Source organism: Zosterops lateralis (assembly GCF_965231275.1).
Source record: "Zosterops lateralis genome assembly, chromosome: 19".
Lineage (NCBI taxonomy): Eukaryota > Metazoa > Chordata > Aves > Passeriformes > Zosteropidae > Zosterops > Zosterops lateralis.
In genome coordinates, this window is record NC_139779.1 from 4,463,967 (window position 1) to 4,485,462 (window position 21,496).

General features: G+C 44.6%; 1 protein-coding gene across 1 annotated transcript in view; it reads left to right on the top strand.

The window, feature by feature from the left end:
* PHF12 (PHD finger protein 12) overlaps positions 1 to 21,496 on the top strand; it is a 32,139-nt gene that overhangs the window by 4,414 nt on the left and 6,229 nt on the right. The window contains exons 3-11 of the mRNA XM_083875216.1: positions 10,454 to 10,526; positions 12,076 to 12,463; positions 13,008 to 13,128; positions 14,089 to 14,221; positions 14,921 to 15,085; positions 15,674 to 15,835; positions 16,898 to 17,714; positions 19,701 to 19,823; positions 21,158 to 21,301. Coding sequence (XP_083731342.1) covers positions 10,454 to 10,526; positions 12,076 to 12,463; positions 13,008 to 13,128; positions 14,089 to 14,221; positions 14,921 to 15,085; positions 15,674 to 15,835; positions 16,898 to 17,714; positions 19,701 to 19,823; positions 21,158 to 21,301 — 2,126 coding nt within the window. The remainder of the gene's footprint in view (positions 1 to 10,453; positions 10,527 to 12,075; positions 12,464 to 13,007; positions 13,129 to 14,088; positions 14,222 to 14,920; positions 15,086 to 15,673; positions 15,836 to 16,897; positions 17,715 to 19,700; positions 19,824 to 21,157; positions 21,302 to 21,496) is intronic.

The window sequence follows — 21,496 nt, forward strand, 5'->3', positions numbered from 1 at the left end:
GTTTGGTTGTTTTTTTTTTTGGTTTTTTTTTTTTTTTTTTTTTTTTTCCTCTCTCTCTTTTTGTTTTTTTTTTAAAGTCTCCCTGCCCGGGTTTCTGGTTGGAGGAGCCCAAAAGCACAAACCTCACTGAATGCTGCGGTTCAAGTCCCTCTTGTAAAATCTCATGCCGCTGGCTGTGCAGCTCTGCTGGCATGGCAGAGTGACCTCAGCGCCTTAAAGCTGACCACTTATGTAAAGTACTGTATGACAGTACCAGTTTTGTGGCACTGCCCAGCAATAAAAGGCTCCTCGTAGCCGGGCTTCCTCACTGCTTTGCTGGGAGAAGTGTGTTGTGTCCCTGCCGGGGCCTGCTACCTCCGTCAAACTTTTTGCAACACCTCTTTGTGTTTATATTTGCAGCGTTTGGCTCATTTTCCCCCCTGATTTGGCAGCCTTCACGCAAGTGCTGGTGTCGAAGAACAGGAGTGTCAGAGCTGCAAAGTGCAGCAGAGGAAGCTAAACTAGAGTTTTGGTATTTTCTATGAGTCACATTGTTTTAGTGCTTCGAACAAAGATTAGAAAAAGTTGTGTTTGGCTGGTAGGACATCGATAACTCTTTTCCCACTTTATTCAGTCTAAAATGCTCTGCTTTATCTTTGGCATTTGTTCTAGCTTTGGGTTTTTACATGAATATGCAGTCTGTGAGGGGAGCAGAACAATGGCCAGGCTATTGTCTCAGTTAATCCTTCCCTTAATGGTCATCTTGGGCTGCCTCCGGTGGTTCAGGTGAATCTTAGAATGGTCTGAGGCATCTCCTGCTGCAAGGAGTAGCAGGATGTCCAGGAAGGTGCTGGAGAGGCAAACTTCCTACCTAACAGTGGCTAGGAACAGGGTTTGAGTACATGGAATTACATCACAGCTTCAAAAGAGTTTGTAGTTTTAAGTGCAGAAAGTTTTTATCCTGAGGCTTTCTGTTTGTTTGGGGTTTTTTTAACAGTAAATGACTGGCAAACCCCTACTTTAATGTTCATGTAATTGCATATTGAAGGTCAGAGTAAGCTGTTCTGTTCCCAACATTTAAATGTATCCCTCTTAACCGATACTTTGTTAAAACAATATCGGTTTAAGTATGTGCTTTTAAAAAAAACCCAACTTTTGTTTTTATGTATCTCTGGTTCTGATATTTTGGGAGCCTTGGGGCCAAGCTAGGCTGGCTCCTGAGGCAGGAGGAAGTGATTGCCCTGGCTGGGTTTCTGGCAGCGGAGGGTCACTGCGTGTGCGCCTGCAGATGTGGTAACATGATCAGTCTTGGCAGCTCTGCTCTGCAAAGCTGTACCAATGAGATTTTTTCACTCTCCTTATTTTGTCCTAAATCTCTCTGTGCAAAGGCAGATAAGGTCAGCCTAAATCTATGGGCTTCAGCAAATGATTCACAGTAAGAATTTGATGAACTCGTGATTGAGTGACTTGCAAAGCACCACTCTCACCTGTGTGTGTGGATGTTACCCTTGTTAAACTGAGCGTGAGCAGATTTTGCACCGTGGGGAAGAATTGGTGGTTTGGATTGAGCTGTGGGTGTCTGCTGAAGTTCCCAAAATCAGTGTGGAGTGGTAGGAGCATGGCTTTGGGATTCTAAAGTCAAGGAGTCCGAGTCGAGGAGGAGGATGTTTAACTACTTAACTTAGGCTTTGCCTTTAGACGTGGCTGCTGCGTGGTCTGGTGTTACATCAAACATCTGCATTGTTCCAAGGCTGTTTAAAATGGCACAGTGGGAAACTGTGAACAAGGAAAATTCTCCGTGGTTTAGTACCTTGGCTTAGGAAAGTGCCATGTTTTATGTTGACCACGACTTGTGGAACTGAGAAGTCTTTTTTTTTTTTTTTTTTTGTGCCGCTGTGAGGTCCATTTTTGAGTTGACTCCTCAGGAGCAAGAGGCCGCAGTGGTTTGCTTCGAGGTGGGGTTCACTGCTTTGTTCCTGCTGCTCCAGAGCTGGTCTTTCCTGGTATGTCAGCCTGCAGGCATGACTCATGGGAGCCTTTCACAACATGGAAAGGTCTTCCCAGAGGAATTCCAGCTCCTCCAGGCATTTGCAAAGGAAATTCTTAATTGGATTAGATTCATAATACTAATCTGCTAATGACTGTTTGTTATGGAGATCTTGGCACTATCTTGTAAATATATTCACCTTCTTTTAGCTTGCCTTATGTCTTTTTATCGCATACAAGCTCAGCGTTGTTAAGATTGTACTGCCGCCAGCAGATCTGATAGTTGGGAATGGGGGACTACTGTGTTTATTACACAAGATCTTATAAAGCTCATAATTCTTCCCTCTCTCTCTCTCTCCATTTCACGGTGTTGTTTAGGTGGGGTAGTAAAAGGGAAGCAGTAGTAATGGCATGTCTGACATCCGGCTGTACTTCTCTTACCACGGGTGTGAAGGACACCCTGTCTGGGGAGTGCCTCTGTGCAGTTGTCAGTGACAGAACTGGGTATTTTTAGGAAGAATCAGGGCCAAACAGGCATTCTCCCCACCAAAAGGGCCTTTTTTGGGTTGTAGGTGCTCTTGTGGTGGTGTGAGGAACACCTGCAGGAGAGCAGGGCTCCTGCATTTCTTTATGTAAGACAGAGTCAATTCGAAATTTCAGTTGTAGCATCGATAGTGAAACAGTTTTTCAACACTGACATAAATTCTTCCAGTATTGACCCACACCAGTGGATGTTAAACTGCATTTGTTGCTAGACTGACTCGTTGGTACATGTCAGGTTCTTGAGTTTTTCCTGTGCTCTGCAGCCTTTCTTAATCCTTGGGTCAGTAGCAAATAGCAGGAATCTGCTGTGGAGAAAGGGAGCAGTTACTTCCAGAGTAGGAAAGAGGTGTATCTCCCTGAAAACATGTGTGACAGTCTGAATATTTAGGAAGTGCTGTGTGTTGGAATATAAATCATGTGAGAAGGATGTACCCGTTTTGTTTTTTTTAATCCAGTCAGGAAGTTCTCTTGGACTTGTGAAAATGCAAATGTATCTGGGGATATAACATGGCTTTGTTACAGGGGTATGAAAGAAGTGAGTGTAAGCAAAAAGCATCTTGCCACGTCAGGTTACTGGCTAGAGTTGTGATTTTTTGTGACACAGATTGTCAGAGCTGGCTTTTCCTTCTTATAGTAATCGATTTGTGCTGTCTCCAGCTCCACTGCTCACTAGATGTCTGCCCAGCTTCCTCGAAGGAACACTGCAGTCTCCAGTAACTCTGTAAGCTGAGTAAAAATAGTGTTGTAGCTTCCCTTTAATAAAGGAGTTGACAGATACTAGTTGTAATGCAATCACATACCTTTTTAGGGTATGGAGTAAATGTTCCCTGTAGCCAAAAATGAAGGAGGGAAAAGAAAAAAAAAGTTGTATAAATCATTCTTCCTGTTGGTGTATCAGATCTTGAGCACAAAAAGCAAAGAGCATCTCAGCCAGCTGGGGGGAATCAAGTGCCTGAACCCAACTCTAACCTATTTCTGCTGACGTCTGCTCTGCACGATCACTGGAAGCAAACTAGATGGAGCTGGAGATTACCGACTTTGAACCCTGCAGAAAGCACTGGCCTGAGGATACAATTTAGCAGGCTGAAAACCCCATGCTGAATTTCTGGCAAGCACTAGTGATTGGTGTGAAACACCTGCCTGTACAGCCTCTGACTTTGGGCACGGCATCATGTGAACTTCCCAGTGATCTCCGTCTAGAATAGCAACAGGAGCAAGATATGAAGGTGATCTGGAAAAGGCAGGAAAGAATGTATGCTCTGCTCTAAGGTTTTGGTTTTTGGTTGGTTTTTGGTTTTGGTTTTTTTTTTTTTTTTTTGTGGATATTTCTGTCTCTGCTCTTTTTTCTCTCTTCCCCAGTGTTCTTGGGAAAGCCTAGTCCACATGTAGATGTCAGAATTACACTTCACTTGTGCCTGTGTGAAGACAAATTCATGCTTTTGCTTTTATGGGTATGCCCTTCATCCTCTTCTGATGTGCTGCTTTCCTTTTTTCCACCTTATTGCCGCTGTCCTTTCACCCTTGTCTCCTTTGAACACGTTCAGTATGGCTGGGGCTGAATATGTTCACTTCTCAGAAACCTCTCAGACCCGTGTTTTGATTATTTTTTTTCCCACCAGAGATGTCTCTTCATTTATTGTTCTTTAAAGACAGAATTGGATGAAGTGATTCTCACCAGGGCTGTGTTGTTCCTCAGCCTCCTTTCTTTTCCCTGATGCTGCCCTATGTGTCATCCTGCTTTGAGAAGATGACTTCTAATCTGTTAAGAAGATGGTGCTATAAAGACCTGAACACTTAATAATGAACCTGGACATTGAATTCAGGCTATTGTTACTATTGTCTGCAGCACAGGCATGAGTGATGCCTGCGAAAGAAACAGGAGTCAGGATGTGCAAAATGTCTGAATTTCTGTGTCTGACCCACATTTTTCAAAGTCAACAATTCTTCCTATCGACTTCCATGGTTTCTGCTTATAAATACAAAGCTGGATGGCTCCCTAGGCAAATATGTCTCAAATATCAGAGTTCATAACCAGTCAAACTAATTAAAAAATAATAATCAAAAAACCTCACTGCGGTTCTGGTGGTCTTATACACTTTTAAATACATATTTATTTTTTTTATATATGTATATGTTTACCCATGTGTGGAAATTTGATATCTTAAAAAACAATACTTCCTTTAATTTTTTGTCAACTGGACATTAACGAAGGTAATAACTAACAGGTTGTCTAGGGAATGGTCTCTGTGGACCAGGTTCTTTCTATAAATAGAAGTAACTAATTACATCAGGTGATCACATGTTTACGTGCAGCTTATCCAGTTTATTGGACCCTCCTGCTTGTCAGGTTGGAGGGCAAAAAGTTCTGCCTCATGCCTTGGAGGAACTTTTCCCCACGAACCTCAGGATTGCCTGTGCACGAGGGCACAAGGAGGAGGCAGGAAGGGAGGTAAACACCTGCTTCCATGAGATTCTCCTCCCAGGATGAGAGCAGCAGCAGTGGTTTGATGAAAGATTGAAGTAAATAAGTTAATTGGCATTGAAATTCACAGAATACTCACAAAATTTATGATAGACTCATGAAATGGTACCTAGTTCTTTGGAGCACAGTGGTGCTGCTGCCAGAGGCTGGGATTGCTGGCCAAGCCCTTGAAATGTTGAACACTGGCAAGTCTAGATGGTAAAAATGAGAACACAGTGAAGGCAGTTTTGGCATACCCAGCAATGCTGCTACTTAAACCTTTAAAAGTTGTCTTCCTTCACTCTTGTAGCATCAGTAGATAGTGTAGCATCCCTTTATTTTTTCCTTGGATACATCTTGTTCCTCGCTGTCTGCCCATGTAATGGTGTTTTAATCCTGCTTCTGTTTTCTGTCTGTTGCTGAACCCCTATTTCCAGCTCTGGCCGTGCTGTTGGAAAGGTGCACACTAAGCAGATGCAGTGTTCCAGATGATGGGGTAATTGGTGACCTGTGCAACGGTCATTTTGGTTCCCTTCCTTGCATAGTGGCAGCCAAAATAATCATGTCCTGACCTGTTTGGTGGTGTCCAGGAGTCTTTGCTAGATGTTATTAATTTAGAACTTATGTCCATGCTCAAGACTTTCACTTCAGTGTAAACAAAGTTGTGTTGCCTGCTGTCAAGCTTTTTTCACAGGTTCCCTCAGGAGATGTTGCACCACAGGTAGAAGTATAGTGGGTGATGCTGTAGTTAATGTGAACTGTGCTGCTGGCTTAAAACAGGTATAACTTACAAACAGTGTGGCCAGAAAGTTGCTGAAACTGTTAGTTTTAATGTGATCAGGTCATGCTTAGAGGTCTATAAAGAACAAAAATTATGCTGGGCTTATATGAAGTTTTGTGGTCTCTGCATTGGTGCTTGAAAAATCTTTGGCTTTTTCAGGAAGATTGTTCTTGTACAGCTGAGTGTCACAATTTATCCATGTTAATGAGCAAAACTTGGAGACTTCACTGAATAATTTGAGGAATAACAGTGGAAGAGAGGAGGGAGCTGTTAGTTTTCCTAATGACCACCTCTAAGGTAATTGAAATCTGACTTTCTGTCTTCAGAAGCTTTGTGTTGGTGCAGGAGTAAAAGAGGAAGGTAAGGGAGTTGCAGTGGGGAGGAACTCACCGCAGGCTGCAGCTGTTGGCTTGTTTGGTGTGGTTTTATTCTGTCTAAGGTAGAGGCTCCAGGTGTCCTCCTCCAGCCGGGTTTGGGAGCAGCTGTGAGTAGAAGTGTGTAACTTGGATGCAGTAAAAATGTTCCAAAAAGCTGAATTTGTAAATGATGCAACGTTCCCTGTTTCTCAATGGGGCTCTTGTAATGCCCTGACAGTGAGGTTGGTTTCCTGGTTTGTTTTAGCTGCCATTGAGGCCCTGCTGTAGGAAGCCGGGGAGCCTTGTTCTTTATGAAGCTGGTAGAACAGCTGTAGCTCTATCCATCATAGGGATAAATAGGAGTCCCATAGAAGAGCCGAAAGCCTTCTTCCCTTATCTGGCAAACATATCTAGCATCCTTCATTATCATCCTGTCATTGAGTCTTGGTCAGCTCATTAAGTTTCCTGAGAAGGAAAAAATGTGTTTGCCTACATTTTTTCATGGTGTTACTATTTTTCCTCCCCACAGAAAAAAAAAAATAATATTTAAGTCCAATTGTTGAAAACAACTGACGTGAAAGACAAGTTATTGAAGAAAGCTTCACCAGGCAGTGGTTTGTTTTCCTGCCACCATTATCCCAGCTGGTAGCTGGCTGTATCCTGGTGGGTCCAAAAGTAGTGTCAACGTGCCTTTGACGCAAGATGGTCAGGAATGCAGTGTGTAAATAACCTCGGGTCTGCTTATAACTGGTTCCTTTGAGAGCCACGGCCCAGTTTGTATTGGAGAAGGTGCTATTCCTTGGAGCACTTGTTTACCTATTTATTGAGGTCAGCAAAGTGAAGAGTAATTACGGGATTTAGACTTGACAACAGGCTTCTGATGTATGAGAGCCCCAGCGTGTGAAATTGAAAAGCTAAGTGCCTTCATGCTATTGTTTGCTTGATAAAAACTCCTAATACGCTCTTGAAGATTTTTTTTTTTTGTCATAGCCATTTAAGTTTTATTTAAGGGATAGAGCATTGTGTTCTGACCATTGCAGAACAATGCTTGACAATGCACATGATAGGAATTTCAGGAGATACTTAACTTTTTCAGAAAAAGCCATGAGACAGATATTATATGGCAAGTGACTTTGTAGTCAGTGTAGTGGTTTTTGACTAGGCAGTGATAAACATCTCCTTTAATTTTCAGAGGCTTTGTATGAGTTAGTCTTCCAGGTATTTTTAACTCAGCCTGTGTTTTTCAGAGCTGTCTTTGTCTTAAACACAGAAACATGTTCTGCTAGGTAGGTTTGATTTGGGTCACACCAAACCCCCCAGGTAAACAGCAGAGGCCACCGCTCTTGTCTGTGATGACAGAAGGGGAAACTTTCTGAAATGAAGGGTTAGTGAAATCGTACTGAAAAGCGCAACTGACTGGTGTGTAGTTGAAAGGAGATGTGTTGTAACCGAAGATAAAGTGGGAGCTGTACAATTCCAGGTCCTGTTGGCAGCAAACACTGGCGGCTGGAGCTGTGCATGCTAATGAACCCATGAAAGATAGGGAGAAAAGGGCCGTGGTGCTCCTGCCAAAGTGCTAATTCTTACCTTGCTTATGAAGATCAAGTGTCTTGCTCAGATTTAAAAATCCCTTTCTTTTATGCTTACAGTAAAAGGTTGAAGAATGTGGTCATACCTAGTCAATTAAAACAGCATTCTTTAGCGCTTCCCTGGCTTTCTGCTGAGACCCAGGCAATGCTCTCTGCTTGCTGCGAGGCCAGCAGTGCAGGAGCAGCCTTCATCAGTCTTTGTTAGCATGGTGAGCTGCCTTGATGAACAGTTCATTAACCAGGAGAGGCAGAATCAGTCTTTTAATACACTTGCCATCGCAGCTAGGCCCTGACAGTGAGCAGAAAACCTCAGGAGGCTTGTCTGAGCACTAAAACCTTTCTGCTGCTCTGAAACGAATCTTTCCCCCTCCTTCCACAGGCCTTTGGGTAGCAGCATTCATTAAAATGCTTCTTTAATAGTACAGTGGATGTAGGATTTCATGGTTCAAACTCAGAAAATGAGAAAATAACATATACACTTGCAGAAGAAACCTGTTCTGACTCTTCCAGGCATCTCTCAAGGTTCACCGTGGTATTAATTGTTTCATTGTAAAATGCGTAAGATTGAGGTAACAGTTAAAACAAATAACCAGAGGCATCTGGCAGCGCGTGGATCCCTGGCACGCCGCACGTCGGAATGGGGCAGACGTGTTCCCAGCAGTTCAGGCACGCTCGTCGGGAGCTTCAGAGGGTGAAATTTCACTAGGAACAAATCAAAGTCTGTGGTTTTTCTGCCCTGGGGTGTTGGGAGGGGAGAGGGGAGTGGGCCAGATGAATCTGTGCTTGCTGTAGATGCAGATCTAAGAGCTCGTTTTCTAGCAAGAGTAAAACCCGAGCTATTGCAGGATGCACCTTAGGATTCAGCATGGATTTATGCTGCGGCAAGCACACGGGGATCATTTGTTACTCTACCCCTTCCACCCCCCTTCCTGCTTCTGTTAGCAAAAGATTAGTTTGGGGCAGGGAGTTACTGCTTCATCCAAGCATTTGAGGTGAAGCAGCCAGTAGTAGAGGCTTTGGTGCTCTCATCTAGAGCCTGATCTCTTGTTCATCCAAGCCCTCCAGGAAATGAGAAACATAAGCTGCAGGTATGTCAGTGCATATATGCAGAGCGCTGCGTTTCTGGAGCGCCTGGAACACAGAGGCCTCTGAAACCCTGCTCTCCTCCTCAAAATGGCTGCCAGATGTGTTGGCTCTACTGAATTCCCTTGAGCCTGACACCAGAAATGCTGAGGTTATTACCAGCTTGGTTCTTGCTGTGTTCTTCCTTCAGTCTTCCAGGCACAGTGTTGCAAGAGGGAGCGTGACCCCGGATGGCTGCAGTACCTGCAGAGGCTGTTGCTGGCACACAGGCGAGCTCAGGGCAAGGCTTGCCAGGACTCTGTTTAAACAAAGGAAGTGTGTTTGTTTTCACAGTCCAGGCTTGGGAGCCTGGGCTGGGATCCTGTGCCATTTCCCTGTGCTAGGAGCAAGATTCTCGAGGAAGACAGCCTCTCCCTTTGCTGCAAAGCACAGCTCTTCCTGGCCAGCAAGTATGCATCTTATCCTCCCTGGCTTGTCAGGGCTGGAGTCTGGAAAGCTTAACTCTGATTTGGTTTGATATTTGTAGGTGCAACAAATAGTATAGAGACTCCTGCTATGAACCACGGTCTAGCTTCCCATACTTGTGTGGCTTTCTTGGGCCAATCTTATAAGCTACTGTACTTCTTGATCCCCTTGTAATCCAGTCAGTCCCAGTGGATCCTTGAAATCTGTTTCCCAGTCAGTAGGAAATGGAGCTTCCAGATCCTGTGGTAGTGCATCTGTGTGCTCAGCACAAGAGAACAGACTTGCTAATAGCTGCCTCCAGCAAAAGTCAGGAGAACTTTTAAAGTATTATCTCAAGCCACACTGCATGGTAAATGGCTGGGTTTTGCCAACAGGTACATTTTTCCCTGCCACAGTCAGCAGTTTGCTCAAATAACAAATCTTAATGATAAAGAGGTGTTGGAAAGTACTTGAGTTAGTAGTAGGATCTGTAAGGAAAGTGTATCATCTAACATATGCTGCTCTGCCTTTTACTGAGGAAAAGTGTTTCTCAAAATAGTCCTCCTTACTCCTTCGTCTAATTTGCTTTGGTTTATTTCTAGCATCAAAATGAGAATGTCATTTCACTGTGATACAGCTTTTATAGTAAGTGCAGATCCATGTGAGTAGGATGTATCCTGTGCTTCGTAGCCAAGGCAAGCTGTATATGGTGACACTTTTAGGAGTATTTGGGTTGTCTTAAGATAGAAGGTGGTTTCCACCATTAAGTAAGTGTGCCCAGGGATGGAGTACATGGGAGGTGGTGGGCAGACCTCATGGCAACTCGTTCGGTTGGACTCACTGCAAATCCAAGGGATGGAAATGCCTGGATGTATGCACGGGAATCTGTGTGGTCTCACATGGAGTAATCAAGTTATTTAAGGAGGCATGGTATTGTGGGGGGAGGTATGTGTGTGGCACACCAGTGAATCTTCCATTTATCTTTGCTGTTCAAGTCTGAGAGTGCTCTGAAACCGTGGAGCTGAGATGGGTGTCATGGAAGGCTGGCTTCTTGGAGGTGTCTGGCTAAGTGGATGTATGGGAAAGCGAATCCGGGGAGCTTCACCATAAATAAAAGGAAGTGCCTGGGAGTGGAACTGCAGAGCTGCCCTGACTCTGGCTGTGTACGTGAGAAGAGTTCCAGAAACGACAGTAAATAACAGTAAAGCTTTGCTTTGTGTTTCTCTTGTAGCAACCCTCCGCTCAGCGAGGAGATGCTGCCTCCGGGGGAGTGGATGTGCCACCGCTGCACCGTGCGCCGCAAGGTAAAGCCTCTCAAAACAACAGACACAATCCCTGCCCTGGCCATTTGAAACCTGAATCCTGTGGTTTATACCTGCCTCTCCCTTCGTGTGTACTTAGACAAGCAGAGCTGCTTCTTTGTGCTCATGTTTGCAAAGGGCTTTGTAAGGGAAGGGCTTAAAGAAACCTGAGGGGTCTTAGTGAGACCCTCATGATATTTTAACCTCACTACTAGGAGGTAAAACTGAAGTGCCTGATACTTTCTTGTCAATCTGTGCCTTTTAAACTGTTTTCCTTCCCTCCATTTTTGGAAAGGAGGGAGAGCTGAGGCACAGAGGAAATGGGAATGGCTCCTGTGCTCGAGGAGGTGAGCTGTCTACAGGCAGAACGGGAGTCACGTTAATACAGCTTTGCCATCAGGGCTGTGATTCTAGTTAATATGTGTTTTTTAGAAGAGTGACTTCACAGCAGTTGTACATCAGCAGAGGGTGAAATCACAGTGAGTTACGATTTCCTGGGCTGTTGAACAGAATGGGAAGGAGATGATTGGGCAAGATCATAGCTTGTCTTTTTTTTGCCTTGATGCTCTTTCTCCAGGAAGCTGTCTTGCACAATGTAAACATCTTATTGCTGTGACCACGTAAGGCTGTGTAGCAGAGGGTTTAGAAACTGCACCAAGCTATCTAGCAACTGTTCCCTTGAAGTGACACCCAAAACAGATTGGAAGAAAACTGTGTGCTCAGCCTTTTGTTCCTGAAGTGATTGCCTTGTTATGTTTCCAGGGTACTGTTCAGCCATCTGCCAACAATAGAAATGAAGGTCACAAATCGAAAAACAAATAATAAAGTAAAAAGAGAGAGAAAAGGAGAAACTCCCCAACTTTTCTATATTAAAAATTGCCTGAAAACACTTTGCTCTCTTTGCCGACCATGTTAGTGATGGAGTAGATTGGTTCCTCCATATGGGTGATGCTGTTAAGCACTGGAGCAATGCATAGTTGCCCATCCCAGGCCATGCAGCATCTTCTCCTGTTGCAAAATTAATCTTGTGGTGATGACAATCTATAGTTTTCCTCTGCTGCACCTTTTTCAAGATTCTTATCATCAGGAGATAGCAGAGTGTTGTTTGTATGTTGTGCTTGTATTCTAAAGCTGACCTTCTCAACCCCTGATGGGTTTGTATGCAGTGTTAGGGTTAGTAAAGTGCATCAACAGTGAACCGTCTGCTGTGGAGTTTCTGTGTCAGTAGCAAAGTAAACAGTTGTCTGATTTGTCAGGTGTTTAGGACCAAATGCTGTGAAATGTTCTGATCTGGACCAAGTATAGCTACCCTGAAAGGAGAGACACATGGTAATGTTCTTCCCCATGCTTGGTTCTCTCCAGCTGTTCTGTCACCTGTACCTTAGCTGCCATCAGACTGTTCTTGATCGAGGCTCTAATGACTTCAAGGGGGACGTTGTAGTGAGTGGCTCAAGCGTTTTCAGATGCTGTTTGTCTTCAATCACATATTTGTCAAGGTTGATGTGCTTTGTTTGTGGCCTCCATGATAAGCCTGCCTATTCATGTCGTGCAGAAGCGAGAACAGAAGAAAGAGCTGGGGCAGGTAAATGGATTGGTGGACAAATCTGGGAAAAGGACCACCTCCCCCACCAGTGACGCAGACCTGTTGGACAGGTCTAGCAGCAGCATCAGGGCTAATGCGCATGCCAGGATCTTGGAAAGGAGAGCGAGCCGGCCTGGCACTCCCACATCCAATGCCAGCACCGAGACCCCCAACTCAGAACAGAATGATGTGGATGAGGACATAATTGACGTGGATGATGACTCTGCCATTGCAGAAATGGACTGTGGGCAGCCCCAGCTGAAGCGACCCTTTGAGCTTCTTATTGCTGCTGCCATGGAAAGGAACCCAACGCAGTTCCAGCTGCCGAATGAACTGACCTGCACCACAGCACTTCCAGGTGAGCTGGGCCACGTCTGGTGTTAGTGAAGATGCTGCAGTTGCATCCTGCTGCCATCTTTCCTTTTTTCCCTCTTGACTCTGTGGTAGTTGTGACTCTAGTGGTGTTCACTGGTAAAAGCAGAGGGTACCTCTGGCTCTCCTCCAGCTGCCTAGCAGCAGGTGCCTTTCAAATCTGAGCTGTGGGGACACTGCAACTACACACCATGTCCATCAGGACTTGTGATAGATGCTTTTTGTTTTCACCTTGGTCTAGATCATCAATATGAAAAAAAATCAGTTGTCAAAATACTTGATTTTTGATTTATGATGCAATTATCTAGTAACAGAGTAGTGACTAAATGTATAGGATGTCACTGAAATTACTACGTATGAAATATATCTGCCTTTAAAGATAGTCTCTGTCACTTAAGGCTAGGTTTAGTGGTTGATAGAAGTTCCTTAAGCAACAGTCTTTGACTTTCCTGAGATCATTATATGTATCTACCAGAATGCAAGTCTCTTCTATGTGGATAACCCAAAGCTTTTTAAAATTTCCTTTTCAGGTACTAGTAAGAGGAGGAGAAAGGAAGAAACCACAGGAAAGAATGTCAAGAAAGCACAACACGAGTTAGACCACAATGGTTTGGTTCCCTTGCCAGTGAAGGTCTGCTTCACATGCAACAGGTACTTGCTCTTCCCAGGAAGCTGTTCAGTGTAGCTGCAGCCATCACAGGAGCAAAATTCTTGCTGAAAAGAGTAGATTACCTGTTTCCCTTTTCATTCTCCTTCATTACTTAGTTACAATCCTCTACACAAATGGGAGAATATTCATCTTTGCTAAATAACAGGTGTTTAACCACAGCATGTTTAGGTCCAGCTGTAAAGGTTCTGAAATGTAGCCTGAAGATTGACAAGATTGAGCCATCTTGTCTTCAGTGTTTTCCTGGAAAGAAATATTCTAAAGTGATGGTGTTTTAGTAAATGGAGATGTTTGTTTATGGTTTGTGAAGGAAGTGTGTGAGGAGGTGACCTTTAGGAAATAGAAATCTACTGAGAGATTTATAAGCCCAAGGCAAATAGGAATATTGTGCTGAAATTGTAAATCTGAAAACCAGCACAAAATACTGATGGGTTTTGTAACATTGCATAAAGAAATGCATAGACCAATCCCAATTCAAAATGTCAGTGAAAATGAAACCTTTATTTCAGAAACCCAGTAAGAGTGAATTTCTTGAAGTGGAATGGGGACTCAGGTGGGTTTTTGTGGAGAGTAACTGATGCCTTTGTCACAGAGCAAAGACTTTTAAAGCCTGGAGATTCAGATGTAGTTGTTTTTTTCTGGAGTTTGAGACTTGTTCTGAGAACGTCTTGTTCATGTCCCAACGTCACATATGATTCCTCTAAGGAAACTTGTAATTATCTAAATCCGAGATTTCCTTTTCATCTCTGAATTTTGATTTAAATAAAGGCTTTTGTCTTGAGTGGGTCTTGAAGAAGGTCCATACAGATCAAGTTACAAATCACAAATCCTACTTTTTGGTGCAAACAACAGTGTAGAGGACAAACTGAAGCGGTCAGCCAAGCTTGCCTGAATGTTCTAGTTATACTCTGTACAGGGAATAAGATTTGGCTCTCTCTTCTCAGGAGCTGCAGAGTGGCACCTCTAATCCAGTGTGATTATTGCCCACTCCTGTTCCACATGGATTGTCTGGAGCCACCCCTTACTGCCATGCCTCTGGGTAGATGGATGTGCCCAAATCACATAGAGCACGTGGTGGTAAGCAGGACTATGATTGCAGTATGGTAACCGGATGCTGGAGTGGAACCTGGCAGGTCCATTAAAGGACAAAGCACAACAAATGTAAAACAGCTTCTGAGCTCTTATTGCTCCCTGTAATGCTTGTAAAGCTCCTGCTGCAAGCAACACGCTCTCCAAAGGAATATGATGCTGCTCTCTGCAATAAGATATAAAGATTGGGGAACTCCTTCCTGTAACTGAAGCTGACAGCTCAGATTGTGGCTCACTGACAGCTTGTCTAGTTTTTGACTGGACTCTTTAAGATCTAGATGAGCTTCCAGAACTGAGATACAAAGCAGCACAGTGCTACAAATAGGGGAAGTAATTCTTTGCATGCTTAACCCAAAAAAGTTTCATTCCAAGAGAGAGTTTTCATTTTTGGGAAAGCAGTGTACTTGAGACTTAAATACTCATGAAACAGGGGGCTGAAACAAAGAGCTTTTTCCCCAGACAAACTGCTTCTGAGAGCATTGATGCTGCTTAGTCGGCCTCTAAATGCTTTTGTATTCATCTCCAGCAATGTGCCCTTTAACAGAAATGGTTAGTGCTGCAGGAAACAAATAGTTTAAAGCTGAGCTGATGCTGTACTGCCAGTGCTACGAGGCATTATGAAAGTCTTAGGGTGCCTTAGAGTGACCTGCAGATCCCTAACTCCTGTGGCATTATCTGATCACCCAGCTGAACCAGAAGAACTTGACCCTGAGTAATCGGTGCCGAGTATTTGACCGGTTCCAGGACACCATATCTCAGCATGTTGTCAAGGTGGATTTCTTAAACCGAATCCATAAGAAACACCCTCCGAATCGCAGAGTTCTTCAGTCAGTGAAGAGGAAAGGTCTGAAGGTATGTGTAACAAATAGTGGTGGGTGAAAACCCCCGTGTATGTGTTTTAGTTTGGAAGGGAAACCAGCGTACTCCTTGGGGCAGGAGGAAGAAGACGGGGTCTGAATGATTGCGTTGGTGAGAGATCTGGGAGTCAGCAGTCACTGCCTCTAGGATTTAAGATCTCTTTCCTTCAACTATAAGGCTCAATTATTACAAGTAAGCACTTAAATCTAGCACAAGCATAGAAGGTACAACACAAAACTTCCTGAAGGTGGCCCTGCAGTCAGATTTAGGGCTATGTTTGTTGCCAGGATGCCTGAAAACTGCCATACAGACTTCCCTTGGCTGGTTTTTTATGATTTCTTTTCTGCTGTAGCCACCATGTTGTACTGAAGTCATGCCTGACCTAAGGGAATAAAACCTATTAATTTCAGCATGGCTACATCAATTTAAAGTACTCAGTCCTTGATACTTGTAATGTATCTGCAGGGTTCCTTTGGGTGAGAGAGCAGCAAATGCAAAGTTTAGTGCTGATCAGGCACTTGGTTTAACTAATCATTCTTGAGTAATTGTTCTCATGTGTGATCTTCTTTCTACACAATATAGGTTCCTGATGCTATAAAGTCCCAATACCGGCTTCCACCCCCGTTACTCACGCCTGCAGCAATTAGAGATGGCGAGCTGATCTGTAACGGGATCCCTGAGGAACCCTTGCAGAAGCACCTTTTGAACACTGAGCACTTAGCCAGCGAGACAGAACAACAGGAGGTAAATGAAGTCAAATGCTTGGACTCTGTGTGTGTAGTTGCTTTGGTACAAAGATCCCCTTCCACTTCAATCATGATGGAGCAGTTGTCTAGGAAACCAATCTCAAGCTCATGTGTGGTGATAGCTTGTCTTGTCTCTGACACCCTTGCCCATTAAAACTTCACTTTGACTTTCCAGGTGAGATGTAAAATTCCTCATTTGACACTTCAGGGAAGTGGTGCAATAGTCCTCTGGCCTTAAGAGTGGAGTCGAGGGCCTTCTGTCTAGACGTCATCTTTATTTCGTGGCTGAGGGGAAATACTTTGCACTTTGATTATGTAAGGCTGCTCTCTGACACGTTTATTTATAAGTTAACATCCCATTTCTGGGTCGCTTTTTATTGCCGATGGAATTGGACATGTAAATCAAGGTCAAATGAGTATTTAAATCTTGTATGAAACTTCTGGCCAGATTCCACAGTGTAAGGGCATGATAAGTTGCAATCAGTGGAGAAATCAAGTCCTTCTTTTAGTCCAGACTAAAAGGTTCTTTTATGTGGCAGGTGCACATGCACAATGGAGCTTAAAATAAATCTTTTGGTCTTCCTCCACTTTGTGTAAAAGGAAAGTGCTCTTCACCCCAGCTTTCTACTCCCTATACCTGAGGTAGAGCAGCATTTCTTTCCAACATGCTATTGATTAAGTTGGAGGATTGTGTTTGGCTAGAAGCCCAAATTAGTGAAAGGTGTTTGTAACCTGAGGCTCAAGAGTTCCAGCATTTAACAAGTGAAATGAAGGAGGAGTTTGGAAATGAGGAAGTGCTGCCTTGTCCCTCCTTTAATCTCAGCCCCTCTCTGTCCTATCTCTAGCATGGAGATAAACAGTACATAATTTTGGTTGCATACCTCTGGACAAAATTTTCTCCTAATTGTAGCTGAGCTCCAGAGCAGAGGCTGTAGTTCCACACTGCATCTGAGCAGTCAGCAGCTGGATTTCCTCTGCCTGGGTGAACAATGGAGCAACTGTAGAGGTTTGGAGCACTGCTGCCTCCAGAGCTAACCTGCTCTTTTTCTCTTCCTTCCAGTGGCTCTGTAGTGTTGTTGCGCTCCAGTGCAGCATATTGAAACATTTATCTGCTAAGCAGATGACTTCGCTTTGGGACTCTGAACAAACAGAGAAGGCTGATATTAAGCCTGTTATTGTGGCAGATGGCTCACTCGCCAACCCTTACCAGGCAGCTGACAAGGCACCCACACCTTCCCTCTATTCCATGTCATCCTGCACCTCAGGGATTACCACCCAGAATTCCTTGAGCTCCTCGCAATCCCAGCAGACTTTGTCACAGGAAGATGTTAACTGCAGCTCTTGTATAGATAAATCCAAGAAGGCGTCTTCTTGCGGGACTTCGAACGGGCCCACGGCCTCTGACATTAAAGTGAACGGGCCTCATTTCTATGGCGTTTCATCCGAATCCTCAGCACAGTTGACTGACTCCCAGAGGCTCGTGGGCTCTGGGAACACAATACCTGTTTTGTCCCATCGGCAAACGTGGCCTCGGCCCCTCACGCCCCCAGCGAGTTGCGGACTTCTGAATCACACCATTGGAACCATTGTCAAAACAGAGAACGTAGCAGGGCCCGTTTCTTGTGCACAAAGGGGATCTGCACCGGTCACGAGTTTGCCTACGTCCATATCGAGCTCCTGTGCCAGCCTGGAGACCACCAGCACTTTGCAAAGGAAGAATGTGCAGACGCAGATCGGGCCGCCGCTGACGGCAGAGCTGCGGGCCGGGGGCTCCCCGCTCAGTGCCACCCGGGCTCTCACCCCTCCCCAGGCTGCAGGAGATGGGATCTCAGCTGTTGGGTCCACAAACAGATTCTGTTCACCAGCACCACCTTCAGGTACGTGCTGAGCCGCTGACCTCGGCCCCAGGGCTGAGAAAAGCTCAGGCTAAACCTCATTCAAAACCTCAAGGCTGTAGCAGTGTGCCCTCGTTTGACTGGGAATCAGGCTTTCTGTGGAGAGCCAGCAGAAGTTTCTCAGGTCTCCTCTGTCTTAGGTCCCTTTATGGGAGCCATGGGATGTATTTTTGCTGGCTGCCTATACTTGAGGGGGGAACTCTGTCCTCACAAGCAGGATAGTAGGTCAGTTGAATTCTTGAAAGCAACAGTGGTTTTATATCACTTGGCTGCTGCCTCGCTATTTCAACAGCTGCTGCTTTAAAACCCCAGCGCTGCTGTAAAACCACTGGTTTGTTTCAAATGGCCATTTGGATTGCAAGGTAGTCAATCCTTCTCACAAGAGAAGCTCTCTGGGATCTAATCCAGAGTAACTGTTCAGGCAGTGGTTGTGTCCCCTACTGCAGGTGCTGTTGAAGTCTTCAGCTGCACATCCTTGATTTTGGAGAAATGTGGACTTGGGAAGCTGTAGTCTGCTTAGGATCTGTTGGTCTGACACAGGGTAGTTACAGACTTGGATGTGCCAGAGATCCTGAGTTGTATCCAAAAAAGTTGCTAAATAATATCAAAGTATATAATAAAGTGTATATAACCATTTTTAGTGTAGAAACAAAGTCAAAGATGTTGATAGATGTCAGAGTTAACTGCCCACAGCTCAAATTTTGCTGGAATAAACTTTCACATATGGCATTCTCTTCCTTTTCCCACTCCCCAAACCAGCAGGCTGGGTGGGAGCAGCCACTGAAAAGAACGTGGCAGAGCTTTGTGTCACTTCTCATGCAGCTCCAACCTGCTCAGTGTCAGGCTTGGTGTGGAGTGGCTCAGGTTATCGTGGTTGTAAAGCAAGAGAGCAACATATTTTTGTAATCCTTTCTAAAATTCCTCAATGAGTAACTTCTAAGCTTTGCCTCGCCTTTGGAAGCAGTCCCCAGGGCACTTGGCCTCCTCCTGAATAAACTTGGTTACTCTGAGGCTGCTGATTTGACCATGCCCTGCTTAGAAATGCAAGGCTGGGAGAAGTTCTGGTAGAGGAAATGAGACTGTGTTATAGAAAACTTCTTGCTTGTGGTTTGAAGAGCACTGCAAACCCTACATAATTTTGCAGTTACTTAAGATGTTAAATAATTGCCTCTGGTGCACAGCTTGTGTTCTACAAAATCATTACTTGCTGCAGTGTCTCTTGGGAAAAGTGTAAACATTTAAATTTTCCATCTAACACGATGGATATATATATATTTATAACAAAAATTGTGGTGTGCAAATTTTGCTGCCAAGTAAAAAAATGCAAATTGCTCATGGGTTTTCTTGCCATGAATTTCAGTAGTTATAAGAAAACCAGCTGAAGAAGATCTGGTATTGACAACACATTACAGAGATTCTGTTTCCTGGCATTTGCCACTGCCTCTTTCAGCTGTATGGCCACTTCCAAAGCAGGAGGATTTTATTTTGTAAATAATAAGATCTGCTTATGACTGTCACATTCCTTTTGGACAATGATGTGCACCCCAGACTTCATAACAGTGTAGAAATAAAACCAGGGCAGTTGTACTTTTTAGTCATGTTAAAACCTAGACAAGCTACTTGGCAAATGTCTCTTAGGTTTAATAAATTCTTCAAGCTCCTGGGGAGTTGGTGCTCATCTTTCCAGTGTCACCACAGGGAGCAGGAGATAAATGTATGGGTCAAGAATTCCTCCAGCAGCTGGAGACGAGGCAGGAGCCACGTTTGGCTCTGTGTTGGAGGCACACAGAAGCCTTTCAGTGAGCAGGAGAAAGCTCCTGGCCTCTACTTCAGGCCTTTTTCAAAGCATGACTGTGAGCAAAATGAGTCATTTGGAGCAGCTTGGCAGCCAAGGGCAGCCTGAGGGCTGGGTGCATGTCTGGTGAACGTCACAGTGACATCTCTTCTCTCCATCACCTCTCTCTGTAGATGGTAAGGTCAGTCCCAGCACCTTATCCATAGGAAGCGCTTTAACTCTACCCTCATCACTCACTTCAAACTCTGCAGCTATGTTGGACTTCACCAGTTCCCTGAAAGCATTTATGGACGGGGGTGAGTATTTAATTCATCATCAGTCTCTGCAAGCTCTGTGTGTTTGCTTCCCTAAAGCATTCCATCTCTGCTTGAGGAAAAGTTCCAGAGATAAAGAAGGGCTGTAGTCAGGTGAGGGAGGGGCTGGGTGTACATTACCTCAAATATGTCACATGCTTCCCTGCTCCTAGTGTTGCCAAGGCAGCGAGGCCAATGAAGTGTTTCTGCCTGAAGCTTTTTCTGGGGAAGAATCACAGCTGGGCTGCTTTCCAGGTGGAATTCACATGCAGAAACTTGCAGCCCTGCCATGTTGTGGTGCTAGCTGCAATCCAGAACTGCTCCTGGCGGATGTTAGGTCCAGCAGCAATAGATCTTGTAGTAGAGCAGTCACCTGAGTGGTGATGCTCCAGTGGGTCTGTTAATTTTATAATTTATTTCTGCTTCTGTCAGTCTCCTAGACTGGCCTGGTTTTTATTTCCTTTTGTTGCACTTGGCAAGAGATGGGAAATGTTAGCAGAGTGCCTTCAGGAGGACATTGCTGAGCAGCAATCGTCAGTAGCACAGCCAGGCTGTTGCCAGAGATGACTCCTACATCTGAAATCTGAAGAACAGCCCTTCTGGCATTGCCAGTGCGACCCTCTTTTCTTGGGGGAACCCCAGCTGCCCAGCCCACCCTCTCTGCTATTGGGAAAGGCTCTTGCAGCTCTTCCTCCTCTCCTTTCCATTTTAACTGTTGTTGATGTGGAGAAAGCTCTTGGGAGAAGAGGTTACACAGCCTCCTTGCTGCAAGAAAGCAGACCTCTGTAAGGCTTTACAAATATAAACACTTCAGGGTTATCAGAAGATCTGCTCTAAAGCTCATTAATAATATTGTCTGTTTGGTTTCATTTGCCCTGCTGTGGAACGTGTGACTCAAGCATGAGCCTGCAGCAGCTCCAAAGGGGTTGTAGTTCTCTGTGATGCAGGGCTGGAGTTTCTAACCAGGTAACAGAGCTTCAGAGGAATGACCCAACAAACTGTCCAAAGGGGTGCAATGGCCATCTCTACTGACCTGTTGATTCTGAGCCAAAACAGCAGATTTCCAGCTTTTATCAACCCTAGTTCCCCCAAACTTCTGCTTGCTGCCTCAGTTGTAGCTCTCCAGCTGTGGCTGGCACTGTCTTCACACTCTGCTCGCAGGAGGTGGTGTGAAATAATAGCTCACCTATGTGTAACAGTCTTGGTATTGCAGAATTGGTCAAGTCTTTGCTGTTAAAGCAAACAACAGATTTGAAAGTGGGACAGTTAAATCCACTGTAGCTCAGATTGCCCTCTTTCCCTGAATGACTTACTAATTGCTTTTTATTTATTAACAGAGATTGAGATAAATATGCTGGATGAGCAGCTGATCAAGTTTCTGGCCTTGCAGAGAATACATCAGCTCTTTCCTCCCAAAGCTCAGTCTCTAGCAAGCAGTGTCAATTCCCATCAGCAATCTCCTGTGGGAAACCACATTGAAGGTAAGAGCAGCCCTAGAATAGCTGGGTTATGTTGAGCCATAGATTTGCCACTCCTTTGCCTATTCCTTGAAGGAGATTTCTCTCTTCTTCTGGTATCTGATGCTGCCTTTCATTTTTCTTTCTTCTCATCCCCCTGCTCTGGATATCCACTGACCAGAAACTCCATCAGGATCCTCTACTTAATTATTTACAAAT